Below are 16,156 nucleotides of genomic sequence, written 5' to 3'. Positions count from 1 at the left end.
TCTTAAATCAATGTCCTCTGGTTAACGACCCTCCTGCCAGTGGAAACAGTTTTTCCCTATTTACTCGATCAAAACCCTTCATAACGTTGAAAGCCTCCATTGAATCTCCCTTTAACCTTCTCTGCTCGAAGGAGATCCCCAGCTTCTCCAGTCTCTCTACATAACTGAAGTCCCTCATCCCTAGGACCATAGAATCAGAGAATCATAAAAATTTACAGCAGGGAATGAGGCCATTTCAGCCCATCGTGTCCACGCCGGCCGACCAAGAGCGATCAAGACTAATCCCACTTTCCAGCTCTAGGTTCGTAGCCCTGTAGGTTACGGCACTAAGTGCACATCCAAGTATTTTTTAAATGTGGTGAGGGTTTCTGCCTCTACCACCCTTTCAGGCAGTGAGGTCCAGACCCTCACCACTCTCTGGGTGAAGAAATCTCCCCTCATATCTCCTCTAAACCTCCCCCCAATTACTTTAAATCTGTGCCCCCTGGTTGTTGACCCCTCTGCCAAGGGTAACAGGTCCTTCCTATCCACTCCATCCATTTTATACACCTCAATCAGGTCTCCCCTCAGCCTCCTCTGTTCCAAAGAAAACAGACCCAGCATTCCAATCTTTCCTCACAGCCAAAATTCTCCAGTCCAGGCGACATTCTTGTAAATCTCCTCTGCATCATTTCCTGTGCAATCACATCCTTCCTATAATGTGGTGACCAGAACTGCACACAGTACTCCAGCTGCGGCCTAACCAGTGTTTTATACAGTTCAAGCATAACCTCCTTGCTTTTGTATTCCATGCCTCGACTATTCTCATCCTTCCTACAGTGTGGTGCCTAGAATTGAGTCTCAATACTGAACTGGAGTATTGTATGATTTTGCAGAGGTTCTAATATATTAAAATAAAACAAGTGCATTAATATCGACAACCGTAATTCTGCGCTGTGTGCTGGTGTTTATCCAAAAACAAGAGCTCTTGCAGGTTTGGAACACATTGTTGCAGCTGTACACGGGAGCTGGTTACTGCACCTCAGGCTTTGATGCAGCATTATGAAACAGAGGTGCAGACTGCTAGTGCAACACCCTTTTGACCCTCCCCTTCATCCTTCGAGTCCTGGGATGAAGGGATTGTGTTATGAAGTAAGGTTGAGCAGTTTGGGCCTATACACATTGGAGTTTAGAAGAATGAGAGGTGATCTTATTGAAACATACCGAGGGGGCTCGACAGGGTAGATGCAGAGAGGATGTTTCCCCTCGTGGAGGAATCTAGAACTAGGGGGCATAGTGTCAGAATAAGGGGACGCCCATTTAAAATGGAGATGAGGAGTAATTTCTTCTCTCAGAGGTTTGTAAATCTGTGGAATTCTCTGTCCCAGAGAGCTGTGGCAAGCTGGGTCACTGAATATATTTAAGGCAGAGATAGACAGATTTTTGAGCTATAAGGGAGTGAAGGGTTATGGGGAGCGGGTGGGGAAGTGGAACTGAGTCCATGATCAGATCAGCCATGATCTTATTGAATGGCAGAGCAAACTCGAGGGGCTCCTATTTCTTATGTTCTTATGAGTCTAACCATTCTAGACGGACGCCCCTGGCTACTGATGCACCAGCTGGTGAGAATAATCACTCACGTTCACTGTTGTTGAGATCCCAGCCATTGATTTTCTGCCAACAAGGTTTTGAAGAAACCTCCATCCTCGTCAACACACAAAAGATCAGTGCTTGTGAATTCTTGCAGCCGCCTTGCAGCATTTTAGGTTGAATGTTCCTTGGGGAATATCTTGGCGGGTTAATACTCAATCACTGACGAGTGGCCCCATCCAAAACACAGGACTTCTTGCCGAGGGTGCCCTGGCTCATGTCGTGATGAAGTTCCAAAACCAAATATCTTTACAGACGGCGGAGGCTCATGCAATTGATGGTGGTTTAGCTAATTAACTGGATCGAAAACTGAGGGAGCAAAGGGTGATCATTAATAGAAAAACACTACGGGATCCTGAGCTTCAAATGGAGGCTGACACCAGCACTATCCTCAAACTAGATCAGCCGGGGGGGGACTAGTGAACATACGGACATCGGACAGTGAGCGACAGGAAAAGACCCACTGGTCCATCCAGAATGTCCCTCAAAACTGCAGTGCCTTGTGTCTCACAGTATAAACACACCCCGCCCCACCCGAGACACAAGAACATAGAAACATAGAAACATAGAAAATAGGTGCAGGAGTAGGCCATTCGGCCCTTCTAGCCTGCACTGCCATTCAATGAGTTCATGGCTGAACATGCAACTTCAGTACCCCATTCCTGATTTCTCACCATACCCCTTGATCCCCCTAGTAGTAAGGACTTCATCTAACTCCTTTTTGAATATATTTAGTGAATTGGCCTCAACAACTTTCTGTGGTAGAGAGTTCCACAGGTTCACCACTCTCTGGGTGAAGAAATTTCTCCTCATCTCGGTCCTAAATGGCTTACCCCTTATCCTTAGACTGTGTCCCCTGGTTCTGGACTTCCCCAACATTGGGAACATTCTTCCTGCATCTAACCTGTCTAACCCCGTCAGAATTTTAAACGTTTCTATGAGGTTCCCTCTCATTCTTCTGAACTCCAGTGAATACAAGCCCAGTTGATTCAGTCTTTCTTGATAGGTCAGTCCCGCCATCCCGGGAATCAGTCTGGTGAACCTTCGCTGCACTCCCTTCAATAGCAAGAATGTCCTTCCTCAGGTTAGGAGACCAAAACTGTACACAATACTCCAGGTGTGGCCTCACCAAGGCCATGTACAACTGTAGCAACACCTCCCTGCCCCTGTACTCAAATCCCTCGCTATAAAGGCCAACATGCCATTTGCTTTCTTAACCGCCTGCTGTACCTGCATGCCAACCTTCAATGACTGATGTACCATGACACCCAGGTCTCTTTGCACCTCCCCTTTTCCTAATCTTTCACCATTCAGATAATAGTCTGTCTCTCTGTTTTTACCACCAAAGTGGATAACCTCACATTTATCCACATTGTACTTCATCTGCCATGCATTTGCCCACTCACCTAACCTATCCAAGTCGCTCTGCAGCCTCATAGCATCCTCCTCGCAGCTCACACTGCCACCCAACTTAGTGTCATCCGCAAATTTGGAGATACTACATTTAATCCCCTCGTCTAAATCATTAATGTACAGTGTAAACAGCTGGGGCCCCAGCACAGAACTTTGCGGTACCCCACTAGTCACTGCCTGCCATTCTGAAAAGTCCCCATTTACTCCTACTCTTTGCTTCCTGTCTGACAACCAGTTCTCAATCCATGTCAGCACACTACCCCCAATCCCATGTGCTTTAACTTTGCACATTAATCTCTTGTGTGGGACCTTGTCGAAAGCCTTCTGAAAGTCCAAATATACCACATCAACTGGTTCTCCCTTGTCCACTCTACTGGAAACATCCTCAAAAAATTCCAGAAGATTTGTCAAGCATGAATTCCCTTTCACAAATCCATGCTGACTTGGACCTATCATATCACCTCTTTCCAAATGCACTGCTATGACATCCTTAATAATTGATTCCATCATTTTACCCACTATCGATGTCAGGCTGACCGGTCTATAATTCCCTGTTATCTCTCTCCCTCCTTTTTTAAAAAGTGGGGTTACATTGGCTACCCTCCACTCCATTGGAACTGATCCAGAGTCAATGGAATGTTGGAAAATGACTGTCAATGCATCCACAATTTCCAAGGCCACCTCCTTAAGTACTCTGGGATGCAGTCCATCACGCCCTGGGGATTTATCGACCTTCAATCCCATCAATTTCCCCAACACAATTTCCCGACTAATAAGGATTTCCCTCAGTTCCTCCTCCTTACTAGACCCTCCGACCCCTTTTATATCCGGAAGGTTGTTTGTGTCCTCCTTAGTGAATACCGAACCAAAGTACTTGTTCAATTGGTCCGCCATTTCTTTGTTCCCCGTTATGACTTCCCCTGATTCTGACTGACAACATAAGAAATAGAAGCAGAAGTCGGCCATACGGTCCCTCGAGCCTGCTTCGCCATTCAATAAGATCATGGCTGATCTGATCCTGGACTCAGCTCCACTTCCCTGCCCGCTCCCCATAACCCTTTACTCCCTTATCGCTCAAAAATTTGTCTATCTCCGCCTTAAATATATTCAAAGACCCAGCCTCCACAGCTCTCTGAGGCAGAGAATTCCACAGATTTACATCCCTCGGAGAAGAAATTCCTCATCTCAGTTATAAACGGGCAGCCCCTTATTCTGAGACTATGTCCCCTAGTTTTAGTTTCCCCCATGAGTGGAAATATTCTCTCTGCATCCATCTTGTTGAGCCCTCTCATTATCTTATATGTTTCGATAAGATCACCTCTCATTCTTCTGAACTCCAATTTGTATAGGCTCAAACTACTCAACCTATCTTCATAAGTCAACCACTCATCTCCGGAATCAACCTAGTGAACCTTCTCTGAACGGCCTCCAATGCAAGTATATCCTTCCTTAAATACGGAGACCAAAAGTACATGCAGTACTCTAGGTGCGGCCTCACCAATACCCTGTGCAGTTGTCGCAGGACTTCTCTGCTTTTATACTTCATCCTCCTTGCAATAAAGGCCAACATTCCATTTGTCTTCCTGATCACTTGCTGTACCTGCATACTAACTTTTTGTGTTTCATGCACAAGGACCTCCAGGTCCCTCTGTACTGCAACGACGTGATTTCCTGGGAAATCTGAAACATTCCTCCCCCGGCAACTTCAGGCGATCCAAACTGGGCCAGGAAATCACTGGGAAAATCAGATGGAGAACATTCCCAGGATCTAGACCAATGAGCAAGGTCGCTGCACTGTAGGTAAATCTCAGGTGATGGATCAGGGTTGGAGTATAAGAGTAAGGAAGTCTTGCTACAATTGTACAGGGCATTGGTGAGACCACACCTGGAGTACTGTGCACAGTTTTGGTCTCCTTATCTAAGGAATAATATCTGTTATGTATGTAAACATTGTAACTGTGTAAGACTTGCCACCAGAGGGCGCAACTGTTGGAGGCCCAAGGGTCACCTGCACACCTCATGCAAGGGAGTATAAAAGGTTGTCTGCCATGCTGCTTAGGCACTCTGGAGTTGTATTAAAGAGACCAAGGTCACATCAGTTTTAGCTCACAGTACTTAGTCTTGTGGAGTTCTTCCATACTTAACAATATCCTTGCCTTGGAGGCAGTGCAACAAACGTTCTCTAGATTGATTCCTGGGATGAGAGGACTGTCCTATGATGACAGATTGTGTAGAATGGGCATATACTCTCTGGAGTTTAGAAGAATGAGAGGTGAGCTAACTGAAACATGCAAGATTCTGAAGGGGATTGACAGGGTAGATGCTGAGAGGATGTTTCCCTGGCTGGAGTGTCTAGAACTAGGGGGCACAGGCTCAGGATAAGGTCGGTCGGTCATTTAGGACTGAGATGAGGAGGAAGTGAATCAATGGATATGGAATTCGAGCAGGGAAGTGGAGTTGAGGTAAAAGATCAGCCATGATCTTATTGAATGGCGGAGTGAGCTTAAGGGACCGTGTGGCCTACTCCTGCTCCGAATTGTTATGTTCGTATGATCCACATTGAAACAGGAAACATGCATGACAAAATGATCGTATTTTCCTGTGGACTGCTTAATTGTGGGATTGTACGAACCTCAGTCCAAAAGGATTACATCACCCAGTACCATCGACACTAATCCCAGCGACAGTGAACCCCAAGATATCATCGACTATAATCACACCGAGTGAACCCTAAGATTCCACCGACTGTAATTACAGTGACAGTGAACCCCAACATTCCACCGACCATAAACACACCGAGTAAACCCTAAGATTCCAGCGACAGTGAACCCAAGTCTATGCACCCTTATCTCCTGTGTTAAAGTCCCATTTGCTGTTTCTCACTCAAATGTTATTTTAATTTTGTTGTCTGGATATTGTTGGTTCCTAAAGGACTCTCCCTAATTGCTCCGAGAAGGTATGGAACCTTCCTCTGGAAACAACTGTAAACTACCGAGTGGTTTGCGAAGTCTCTGCCAAGGGCATTAAGACACAACCCGATAGTGTCGGACTGGAATTACCCATTTAATCATCGCACTTTAACAACATTTCTGAATTATACAAATAAATTGTACACTATGTTCCTAGTAAGTGAATACTGTTTTCAAAATGTTTTTTATATCTGGAAAATGGTGCCGTGTCTTCAGAGGAATGGTCTATTCTGAGAGCTGTAATGGGACGTGAGCCAAGGCAAGGGCAACACGTGGGAAGGTGGATTCATAAAAACACATATAATCTATCTTTATTTATTTCCAGGGCAAACCCCAAAAGAAGATAGCCAACAGGGTAGCCACAGCCACTATCCAGCCAGCATATATAGTCATCATTGGTTCCACGTCCAACTTCCCGGGAAAACCATGAAAGTCAAGCAAGGGATGCAGGAGGGTGGGGGGGGGGGGGGGAAAGGAGAGAATAAACGGGTTCTCTGCTCCACCCCGAACGGGCCAGCTCACCCACTCCCCCAACCAATGCCAGGTGCCCCATATTGGCCCGAGCCCGGGATGTAGACTGGGCTCCATGTGAACTCGTCGGAGGTCGGCCAGCAGAGCGCTGGGCCGCCCCGCTTTCTCAGGCTGGTAAACCCAACAATCCAGCCCTACCAGCCATAGTGGCCTTGGGTTCAACCCCTGGCTTGTGCGGAGTCAGCTGGTCATGGGAGCATCATCATCATAGGCAGTACCTCGAAAACAAGGAAGACTTGCTTCCACTCGAAAAGTGAGTTCTCAGGTGACTGTACAATCCAATACGGGAATTACAGGTGGGACAGACAGTGGTTGAAGGAAAGGGTGGGTGGGGAGTCTGGTTTGCCGCTGGCTGCGTTTGGTTTCTGCATGCTCTCGGCGATGAGACTCGAGTTGCTCAGCGCCCTCCCGGATGCACTTCCTCCACTTAGGGTGGTCTTTGGCCAGGGATTCCCAGGTGGAGATGTTGCATTTAATCAGGAAGGCTTTGAGAGTGTCCTTGAAATGTTTCCTCTGCCCATCTTGGGCTCGCTTGCCATGTAGGAGTTCTGAGTAGAACGCTTGCTTTGGGAGTCTTGTGTCCGACATACGGACAATGTGGCCCACCCAGCGGAGCTGGTTGAGTGTGGTCAGTGCTTCGATGCTGGGGATGTTGGCTACAGTACAGCACTACAAGTGGGAAGGGCGATACGATAAATAGAATCAGACAGTGTGCTCGCCCGAGTGCTGTCCAGCGGGAACTGCATGTGCATAGAGAGTACAGGGTGAGCCTCAAATTTGATGAGTGCCCCCCCATCTCTCTCTCTCCCCCAAAAGGATGTTGCCGACAGGAAAATTAGCAAAATAACAAAAGGTACACTATACATTGCGTGCACTTATATATCTATCAGGTGAGCAAAAAAGATCTCAACACTATTCAAAATAGATCAGGGGAGTTCTCTCCGATGTCCAGGCCAATATTTCTCCCTCAACCCCAATATCGGATTTTTTCCCAACAGATGATCTGGTCAATTATCTCGTAGCTAGTTGTGGGATCTTTCTGTGCAGAACTTGGCTTTCCACATTTCTTATTTTAAAACAGTGAGTACCCTTCAAAGGTGTTCCATTGGCTGTGAAGAGCATTGGGGTGTCCTGAGGCAGTGAAAGGCGCTATATAAATGCAAGTTCTTTCGTTTGTTACATTTTGGATGTTATTACCTGTGACAGTTTCCATGTATTACTGCACCATTCACAGTAGGCACATCTATTACCCACCACTCCTGATCGCTGAAGGCGTACATTGCAGCATAAAGATCCCTCGCATTCACAATTGTGCTAAACACTTACAGGCTGCCACAGCATCCAGCTGTTCCTCGGCATATCTCTGTAGTTCCTGTCCAGTGTGCCACCTCTCTATTACAGTAGATGCAGTTCACCCTGGGCTTTGCGGTATAAGGCAGGGATATGGGATCAGTGGCGCATTCACTTCCCCGAGACTCCCTCCCCTAATCCAACACCAACCTTGTGGAAATTCTTGTCCATGGGTCCATCCACCTGCTCCTTACATTTTCTCATCCGTGCCTTTGTTACCTCCAGATTGGATTATTCCAACGCTCTCCTGGCCGACCGCTCATCTTCCACCCTCGGTAAACTTCCGCTCATCTAAAACTCTGCTGCCCGTGTCTGAACTCACCCATTACCCGCTGTGCTCGCTGCCCCGTGTCCTAAATCACACCCAGTCCCGCTCACCCATCACCCCCTGTGCTCGCTGTCCGTGTCCTAACTCGCACCCAGTCCTGCTCACCCATCACCCCCGTGCTCACTAAACAGATTATCTGGTCATTATCACATTGCTGTCTGTGGGAGCTTGCTGTGAACAAATTGGCTGCTACATTTCCTACATTACCATGTGGTCTACTCCTGCTCCTAATTATTATTACAGCTGTGACTATACTTCAAAAGTATGTCATTGGCTGTCAAGCGCTTTGCAACGTCCTGAGGTCGTAAAAGGCGCTATATATATGCAAGTCTTTCCTTAAAACTACCCTCTTTGACCCCGCCTTTGGCCAGCTGACCTTATATCTCCTTCTGTGGCTCGGTGGCAATCTTTCCAATTCTTTGTCAAATCACAAGCGCCAGAGGTCACCTTGCACACATCAAGGATCACTCTGCGCCAATGCTCTTAGCCAAAAGGCCTAGAGCCACTGCACCGTTCCTGGAAGTACTGGCAACCTGCTGAATGCTGTAGCAGTCTGCAAGTGTTTAGTATCATCGTGAATGCGAGGGGTCGGATTGTGCTCCTGGGATGTTTTACAACATTAAAAAGGCGCTATATAAATGCAAGTTGTTGTTGCTGGGCTCTCCTGATCGAACCAGCAGCAAAACGCGACTGAATAAGTAAGTATATGGGAAGTTGGCAGGTAGCAGAGAGTGGGGGCGGAAACAGTACTTGGGGCACAGGGGAGGGACGTCACAGTCTATACCATGCGGGCAGGGGGGTTGGTGTCTTGGACACGCGATCAATCTGAACATCAGAATTTGATGCAATCGGGAATTATGGCAAGGGAATGTATTGTTCAATGAAGCAGGTTACAGATACCCGTAGACATAACGCGCCTGTAGTTTGGATGGAAAGACACCTGCCACCCTCCGATTCCTGTGTGCACATTGCTAATACTGACTCTCCCCATCGCGACAGCAGGACCTGTGTGTGATTCTTATTCTGCAGGAAGCCGTGTTTAGCCAGGCAACCTCACTATCTGCATGTGAAACCAGGAAATAGCCGACAGGTGATCAGAAGCCCAGGCTTTCGGCCAACACTTTCAACGAGGAAATTGGATCAGTTTCCCATTCAGCAAAGAATTGGTGGGTATGGGTTTTAGGGCAGGCCACTGAGGGGGCTAAGAGTGGTGGTGGGGGGGCGAGAGGAGTGCTGCTAAATGCCCTTCCCTCATTGGCACATCCTTCTGCACAACTCGACAAGCGAGAGAAGGAAATGGAACAAGACTCAATGGGACAGACATTTATATCATGGCACACACATACAGGGACACACACTCTCAAACTCCCATAGAAACAAACACACACATACACTCACAGAAACACACACACACACTCACACACATAGAAACAAACACACACACACACATACAGGGAGACACACTCTCAAACTCCCATAGAAACAAACACACACACACACTCACAGAAACACACACACACACACACACACATAGAAACAAACACACGCACACACACAGAAACACTCACATAGAAACAAACACACACACACACTCAAACACATAGAAACAAACACACACACACACACACATAGAAACAAACACACACACAGAAACAAACACACACACACACTCACACATAGAAACAAACACACACACACACACACATAGAAACAAACACACACACACACACACATAGAAACAAACACACACACACACACTCACAGAAACAAACACACACAAACAAACACACACACACACACACACACACATAGAAACAAACACACACACACACATAGAAACAAACACACACACACAGAAACAAACACACACACACATAGAAACAAACACACATACACACACAGAAACACACACACACACTCACACACATAGAAACAAACACACACACACTCACAGAAGCACAGAAACACACACACACACATAGAAACAAACACACACACACACACACAGAAACAAACACACGCACACACACAGAAACACACACATAGAAAAACACACACACAGAAACACACACACACACACACTCACAAAAACACACACACACACTCACACACATAGAAAAACACACACACAGAAACACACACCAATTTGGCAGTTGCGGTACATAGATTAAACCCCCAGACAGATGCAGGACGTTATAACGGAGGACCAACAGGCAAGTGTCTGCAAGTATCTCCTGCCTAATACAGGACACGCAGCATTTCCTCTCCCTGCCAACATGGCTGGCAGTCGTGCAAAAGTCACATCACGAAAATTATTTTAACCTCCAACTCTAATCCCCCACCCGCCCAATTTAGAACAATACATTAGACACCCTGTGAACCATGAGACACACAAATTAAACGCACGGGTCAGGATCCAATATCCATGAAATGCGCAAAGCCAAGGGAATGCTGCACCAGGATGACATGTCGGGTACAGATAGGGACACGTGGGCCAACCGGGAGTCTGCTCCAGCACGCAATACACACGCTAGTTAACACTGAGAGACTTCTGATGGTCACCGCTCATTCCTGTCTGCTGAGTTTAGGTCACGCTCCCATCGCAGCACAGGTAGCGAGAGCAGCGGGAGAGGTCACTGTGCCCAGTGGGGGGCAGGCATGTTAGAGAGAGATGTTTTCAGCCTGCAAACACCCCCTCTGCTGATGGCACACCTCGTGCATGATACGTGTATTGCTGCTGTGTTTATAGTGTGTACAGTGCCACTCTCACTCACTCACTGAGACGCACACACACACACAGGCTCACTCTCACACACACACGCTCACACACAGGCTCACATACACAAGCTCACATACACATACACACAGGCTCACACACACATACAGGCTCACTCACACACACACAGAGGCTCAGTGTCACATTTACTCACTCACACAGGCTCACACACACACACACTCACAGGCTCACATACACAAGCTCACACACACACACACAGGCTCACACACACACACACTCAGGCTCACTCTCACACACACTCAGGCTCACTCTCACACACATACACACACAGGCTCACACACACACACACACACACACACACACACTCAGGCTCAGTCTCACACACACAGGCTCACTCTCTCTCACACATACACACAGGCTCACTCACACGCACACACAGGCTCACATACACAAGCTCACTCACACATACACACACACACTCAGGCTCACTCACACACAGGCTCACACACAGGCTGACTCACACACACACACACACACACACACACAGGCTCACTCACACACACACACACACACTCACTCTCTCTCTCTCACATATACAGGCTCATTCACAATTCATTAACTAGCCAAATGTTGCAGTTTTTCCCTGTAGTCATTCAAAATCTTCCCCGAATTTAGAGTTGAAACATGCTCAGGGGACGAGAGAGGGGAGGGAATCTGTTGCAAATTCTGACCATTGGAGAGGTGGCCACCCGCAAGGCTCCGCACTAACCTGTTCTCTTCCTCACTGGTCTCTTTTTGCCGCTACAGAACCTGACTTTAGAGAAGACACCGAGCCCGTGCCTCTCGCACAAGGACTTCTTGACTTTGCTGGGGCTGCTCCGGCGTTTGGTGGCACACACTCGCTCAGTGTTGTTCTCCCTCGCCTGCCTCTTCTGCCGGATGAGAGAGCTGGCGAGCGCCGCTGCCATGTCCCAGGCTGAAGCTCAGCATGCACAGGGGCTTTGGGGAGCAGGGGCACACCTGGGCTGTTGGAAGGGGAGGTTGGGGAGTTCAGGGTGGGGGTGGGGAGGGGGTTGAGGGTAGGTTGGGGGAGAGGGTTGAGGGTAGGTGTGGGTGGAGAGGTAGGGGGGGGGTTGAGGGTTGGGGGGGTTGAGGGTAGGTGTGGGTGGGGGGGGGGGTTAGGGTAGGTGTGGGTGGGTGGGGGGTTTAGGGTAGGTTGGGGGAGGGGGTTGGGAGTAGGTGTGGGGGGGGGTTGAGGGTAGGTTTGGGGGGTGGGGTGGGGGAGGGCAGCAGCAGCTCAGTGCAGACTCAGACAGCCAAGCTCCCGCCTCAAAGCCGCTGCATTGGGGAATCAGAAGGAATACCAGGAAACGACTGGGAGCAGGGACCCACTCAAGCCTCCCGGAGCCAAGCCACGGCCATCGGGGAGCGGGGACATCCCCAGCCCCGCTGCAGGAGAGCAGGAACAGAGGTGTAGACCAGCTTCAGATCTTCTTATTCAACTCCAAGGAGGTCCCAAGTCATCTGCACACAACCACTCCAAACTCCTCGGGGAGGAAAGGATAAGAGCAAAACCCTCCTATCCCCCCAAAAGTCCGGGTCTAGGAGGCAACTGTCGGCCCTGATCCCAGTTCCATTCAAGGGGAAGTCCAGGGTCGCGTTCTTCAGAGATCTTGGAGCGCACCAGAACTGAGCGGTGGCTGGTGTCTAGGGTGATGGCCCATCAGATGGCAGAGGGTTGGGGTCACTTCTTGCCCACAACATCTCTCCGTCCCGTGTGGACGACACTCCGCAAGCCCAGAACCTTCGCAAGTCCTTCAAGGCACCGCTTCTGCCCCAGGACCTCGGGTGGGCTTGATGGGACTCCCAACTTCTTGCACCAACAGGAGTTCCAACAGCTGTAATCCCAAGATCCGTATCTCCAAATGAGAAAGGCGGAAGAGAAAACACACACACATACACACAGAACCACAACCAGTTTCAAACTCGACTCCAGCAGCAAGCCCCGCCAGGTGCCGAGATATCCCGCAAACGGACTCAATATCGATCCGTCAGGAAAGGGTGCCGATCCCCGCCAGTCGCTGAGGCTCCGGGGCTCCGGTCCTGTCGGGATTGCAGTTCTCCGGAGCTGCTACGCAATTGTACGTGATTGAGATTCGGATGAAGCTTGTGGGTCGAGGCAGTGCCAAGAGGCAGAGAGAGGAACTGCGGCTGGAACGCGAGATAGTCAACTCGCAGCTCCTTCATCCTAGCCAATCACACCGGCACACACAGACATAAACACAGACACACACAGATATATGTACACACACACAGACATAAACACAGACACACACAGACATAAACACAGATATACACACACACAAATATACACACACATAAACATAGACACACACACGGATATATATACACACACACATAGACATAAACACAGACACACACACACACAGACATAGACACAGACACAAACAGATATAAACAGACACACAGATATATATATATACATACACACACACACAGACAAACACACAGACAGACATACAGATATATATATATATACACATACATACACACACATAAACACAGACACACACACACACATAGATATGTATACAGAGACACACATATTCACAGGCACAGGCAGATGCACACACACACCTATAGAGAGTGAGACATAGTATTTACAGCACAGAAACCGGCCATTCGGCCCAACAGTTCTGTGCTGGTGTTTATGCTCCACACAACACACTTATATAGAGACACACGCTTGGAGAGATACGAAAGAGAGAAATCTTCTTCTTCCTTCTTAGGCAGTCCCTCGGAATCGAGGGTGACTTGCTTCCACCCTAAAGATCAGCTCTCCGGTGACTGAAGAGACTAATGTGGGACCGACAGTTTCTGTCACAGGTGGGGTAGAAGGTTGTTGGAGGGACGGGTGGGTGGGGTGTTTGGGTTGTCGTGCGCTCCTTCTACTGTTTGTATTTGGCCTCCATGTGTTCCCGGTGAAGAGATTCGAGGTGATCGGTGCCTTACCAGATGCTGCTCCTCCACTTTGAGCGGTATTGGGCCAGGATTCCCAAGTGTCGGTGGTGATGTTGCACTTTTTCCAAGGAGGTTTTGAGGATGTCCTTGAAGTGTTTTCTCCGCCCACCGGGGACTCACTTGCCGTGAAGGAGCTCCGAGTAGAGCACTTGTTTTGAGATCTAGTATCGGGCATGTGGACGATGTGGCCTGCCCAACGGAGCTGACACAAGACACTTATATAGAGACACATACAGTAGAGACAGGTGACACATAGGAGGTAATTTTGACCTAAGTCGCAGGGCGGGAATCCCACGGGATCTGGTGGAATGCCAGTATTACACTCCGCCCGATATTATTCTCCACTGACCTCAATGGAAAGTGCAGTCAGGGTTTCATTCAAACCCTTCAGATATGATTACATAGGATATATGGCACAGAAACAGGCCATTCAGCCCAACCAGTCCATGCCAGTGTTTATGCCCCACTCGCGCTTCCTCCCGTCTCTCCTCAACTAACTATCAGCAACCTATTAGGTTCAAATTGCCAGGATAGACTTGTACAGACACACATCATTCACAGACGCGAGATTTGGGTAAGGCCAACTTCAACGGGATGAGACCGAGATGGTCCACAGTAAACTGGGAAAATCTGTTAATGGGTAAAACAACAGACGATCGGTGGAAGATGTTCAAAAAAGAATGTAATGTGATACAGAATCTGATAGTACCCCTGAGGGGCAAGAGCTCTACTTGCCAAAAAAATACCAGCCATGGACAACTAAAGAGGTGAAGGACAGCGTAAAACCAAAAGAAAAAGCATTTAAAAATGCAACAGATCCTGGCGAATGGGAAAGTTACAAAGAACAGCAAAGGGTCACAAAGATAGTAAGGGCGATAAAAAGGGCGTATGTAAAGAAACTGTGAAGGGATATCAAAATCAATACAAAGAATTTAACAATTATATTAGGAAAAAGAGGGTGGTCAGGAGCAGTTTTGGCCGCTTAAAACCTGATATCGGTGATATTGTCAATGATAATAAGGACATGGCAGACATGTTGAATAATTACTCTGCGTCAGTATTTACAGTGGAGAAATGCCAGAAATCCCAAGGAAACTAATATTGAATCAGGGACAGGGACTCAATAAAATTAACATAAGTAAAATAACAGTAAAGAAGAAAATAATGGCACTAAAGAGCGACAAATCCCCCAGGACCAAATGGTTTCCATCCCAGAGATTTAAACGAAGTAGGTGAGCATTGCAGACGACTTAACTATAATCTTCCAAAGCTCTCTCGGTTCAGGAACCGATCCCTTAGATTGGAAAATTGTGCATGTCACTCCGCTATTTAAGAATAGCGAGAAAGGGAAATCACGGAATTATAGACCAGTTAGCCTAACCTCTGTTGTCGGGAAATTACTGGAGTCTATAATTAAGGATAGGGTGAATGAACACCTCGAAAATTTTCAGTTCATCTGAGAGAGCCAGCATGGATTTGTGAATGGTATGTCATGCCCAACAAACCTGATTGAATTTTTTGAAGAGGTGACTAAAGTAGTGGACAGGGGAATGTATATGGATGTTATTTGTATGGACGTCCAGAAGGCATTAGATAAACTCCCACATAAGAGACTGTTAACTATAGTGGAAGTCCATGGAATTGCGGGAAAATGATTGACCTGATTAGGAAATTGGCTGAGCGGCAGGAGACAGAGTGTAGGGATAATGGGTAGGAACTGTAATTGGCAGGATGTGACTAGTGATGTCCCGCAGGGATCTGTGTTGGGGCCTCAACTATTCACAGTATTTATTAATGACTTAGATGATGGCATAGTAAGTTGCCGATGACAGAAAGATAGACGGCATTTTAGGCAGTGCAGATGGAAACATAAAATTACAAGGGATATCGATAGATTAAGACAATGGGCAAAACTGTGGCAAATGGATTTCAATGTTAGGAAATGTGAGGTCATCCACTTTGGACCTAAAAAGGATAGAGCAGGGTACTCTCTAAATGATGAAAAGTTAAAACAGTGGAGATCCAAAGAGATTTCGGGGTCCAGGTACATAGACCATTAATATGTCATGAACAGAAAATATATTTTTTTAAAGCTCATTGAATGCTGGCCTTTATATCTAGAGGACTAGAGTACAAGGGAGTGGAAGTTATGCTGCA

General features: G+C 47.5%; 1 protein-coding gene across 3 annotated transcripts in view; it reads right to left on the bottom strand.

Moving 5' to 3' along the window:
- fgf12a (fibroblast growth factor 12a) overlaps positions 1-16,156 on the bottom strand; it is a 394,920-nt gene that overhangs the window by 166,179 nt on the left and 212,585 nt on the right. For 2 of the 3 annotated variants that reach the window (XM_070882447.1, XM_070882445.1), the window contains exon 1: positions 11,727-11,925. The exons of the other annotated variant lie outside the window; for it this stretch is intronic. In XM_070882447.1, coding sequence (XP_070738548.1) covers positions 11,727-11,925 — 199 coding nt within the window. Of the gene's footprint in view, positions 1-11,726; positions 11,926-16,156 lie in introns of those variants that run through there. 3 annotated transcript variants of the gene reach the window in all.

The sequence above is a fragment of the Pristiophorus japonicus genome, chromosome 6 (assembly GCF_044704955.1).
Source record: "Pristiophorus japonicus isolate sPriJap1 chromosome 6, sPriJap1.hap1, whole genome shotgun sequence".
Classification (NCBI taxonomy): Eukaryota; Metazoa; Chordata; class Chondrichthyes; family Pristiophoridae; genus Pristiophorus; species Pristiophorus japonicus.
This window is presented reverse-complemented; position numbering and strand designations above follow the sequence as displayed.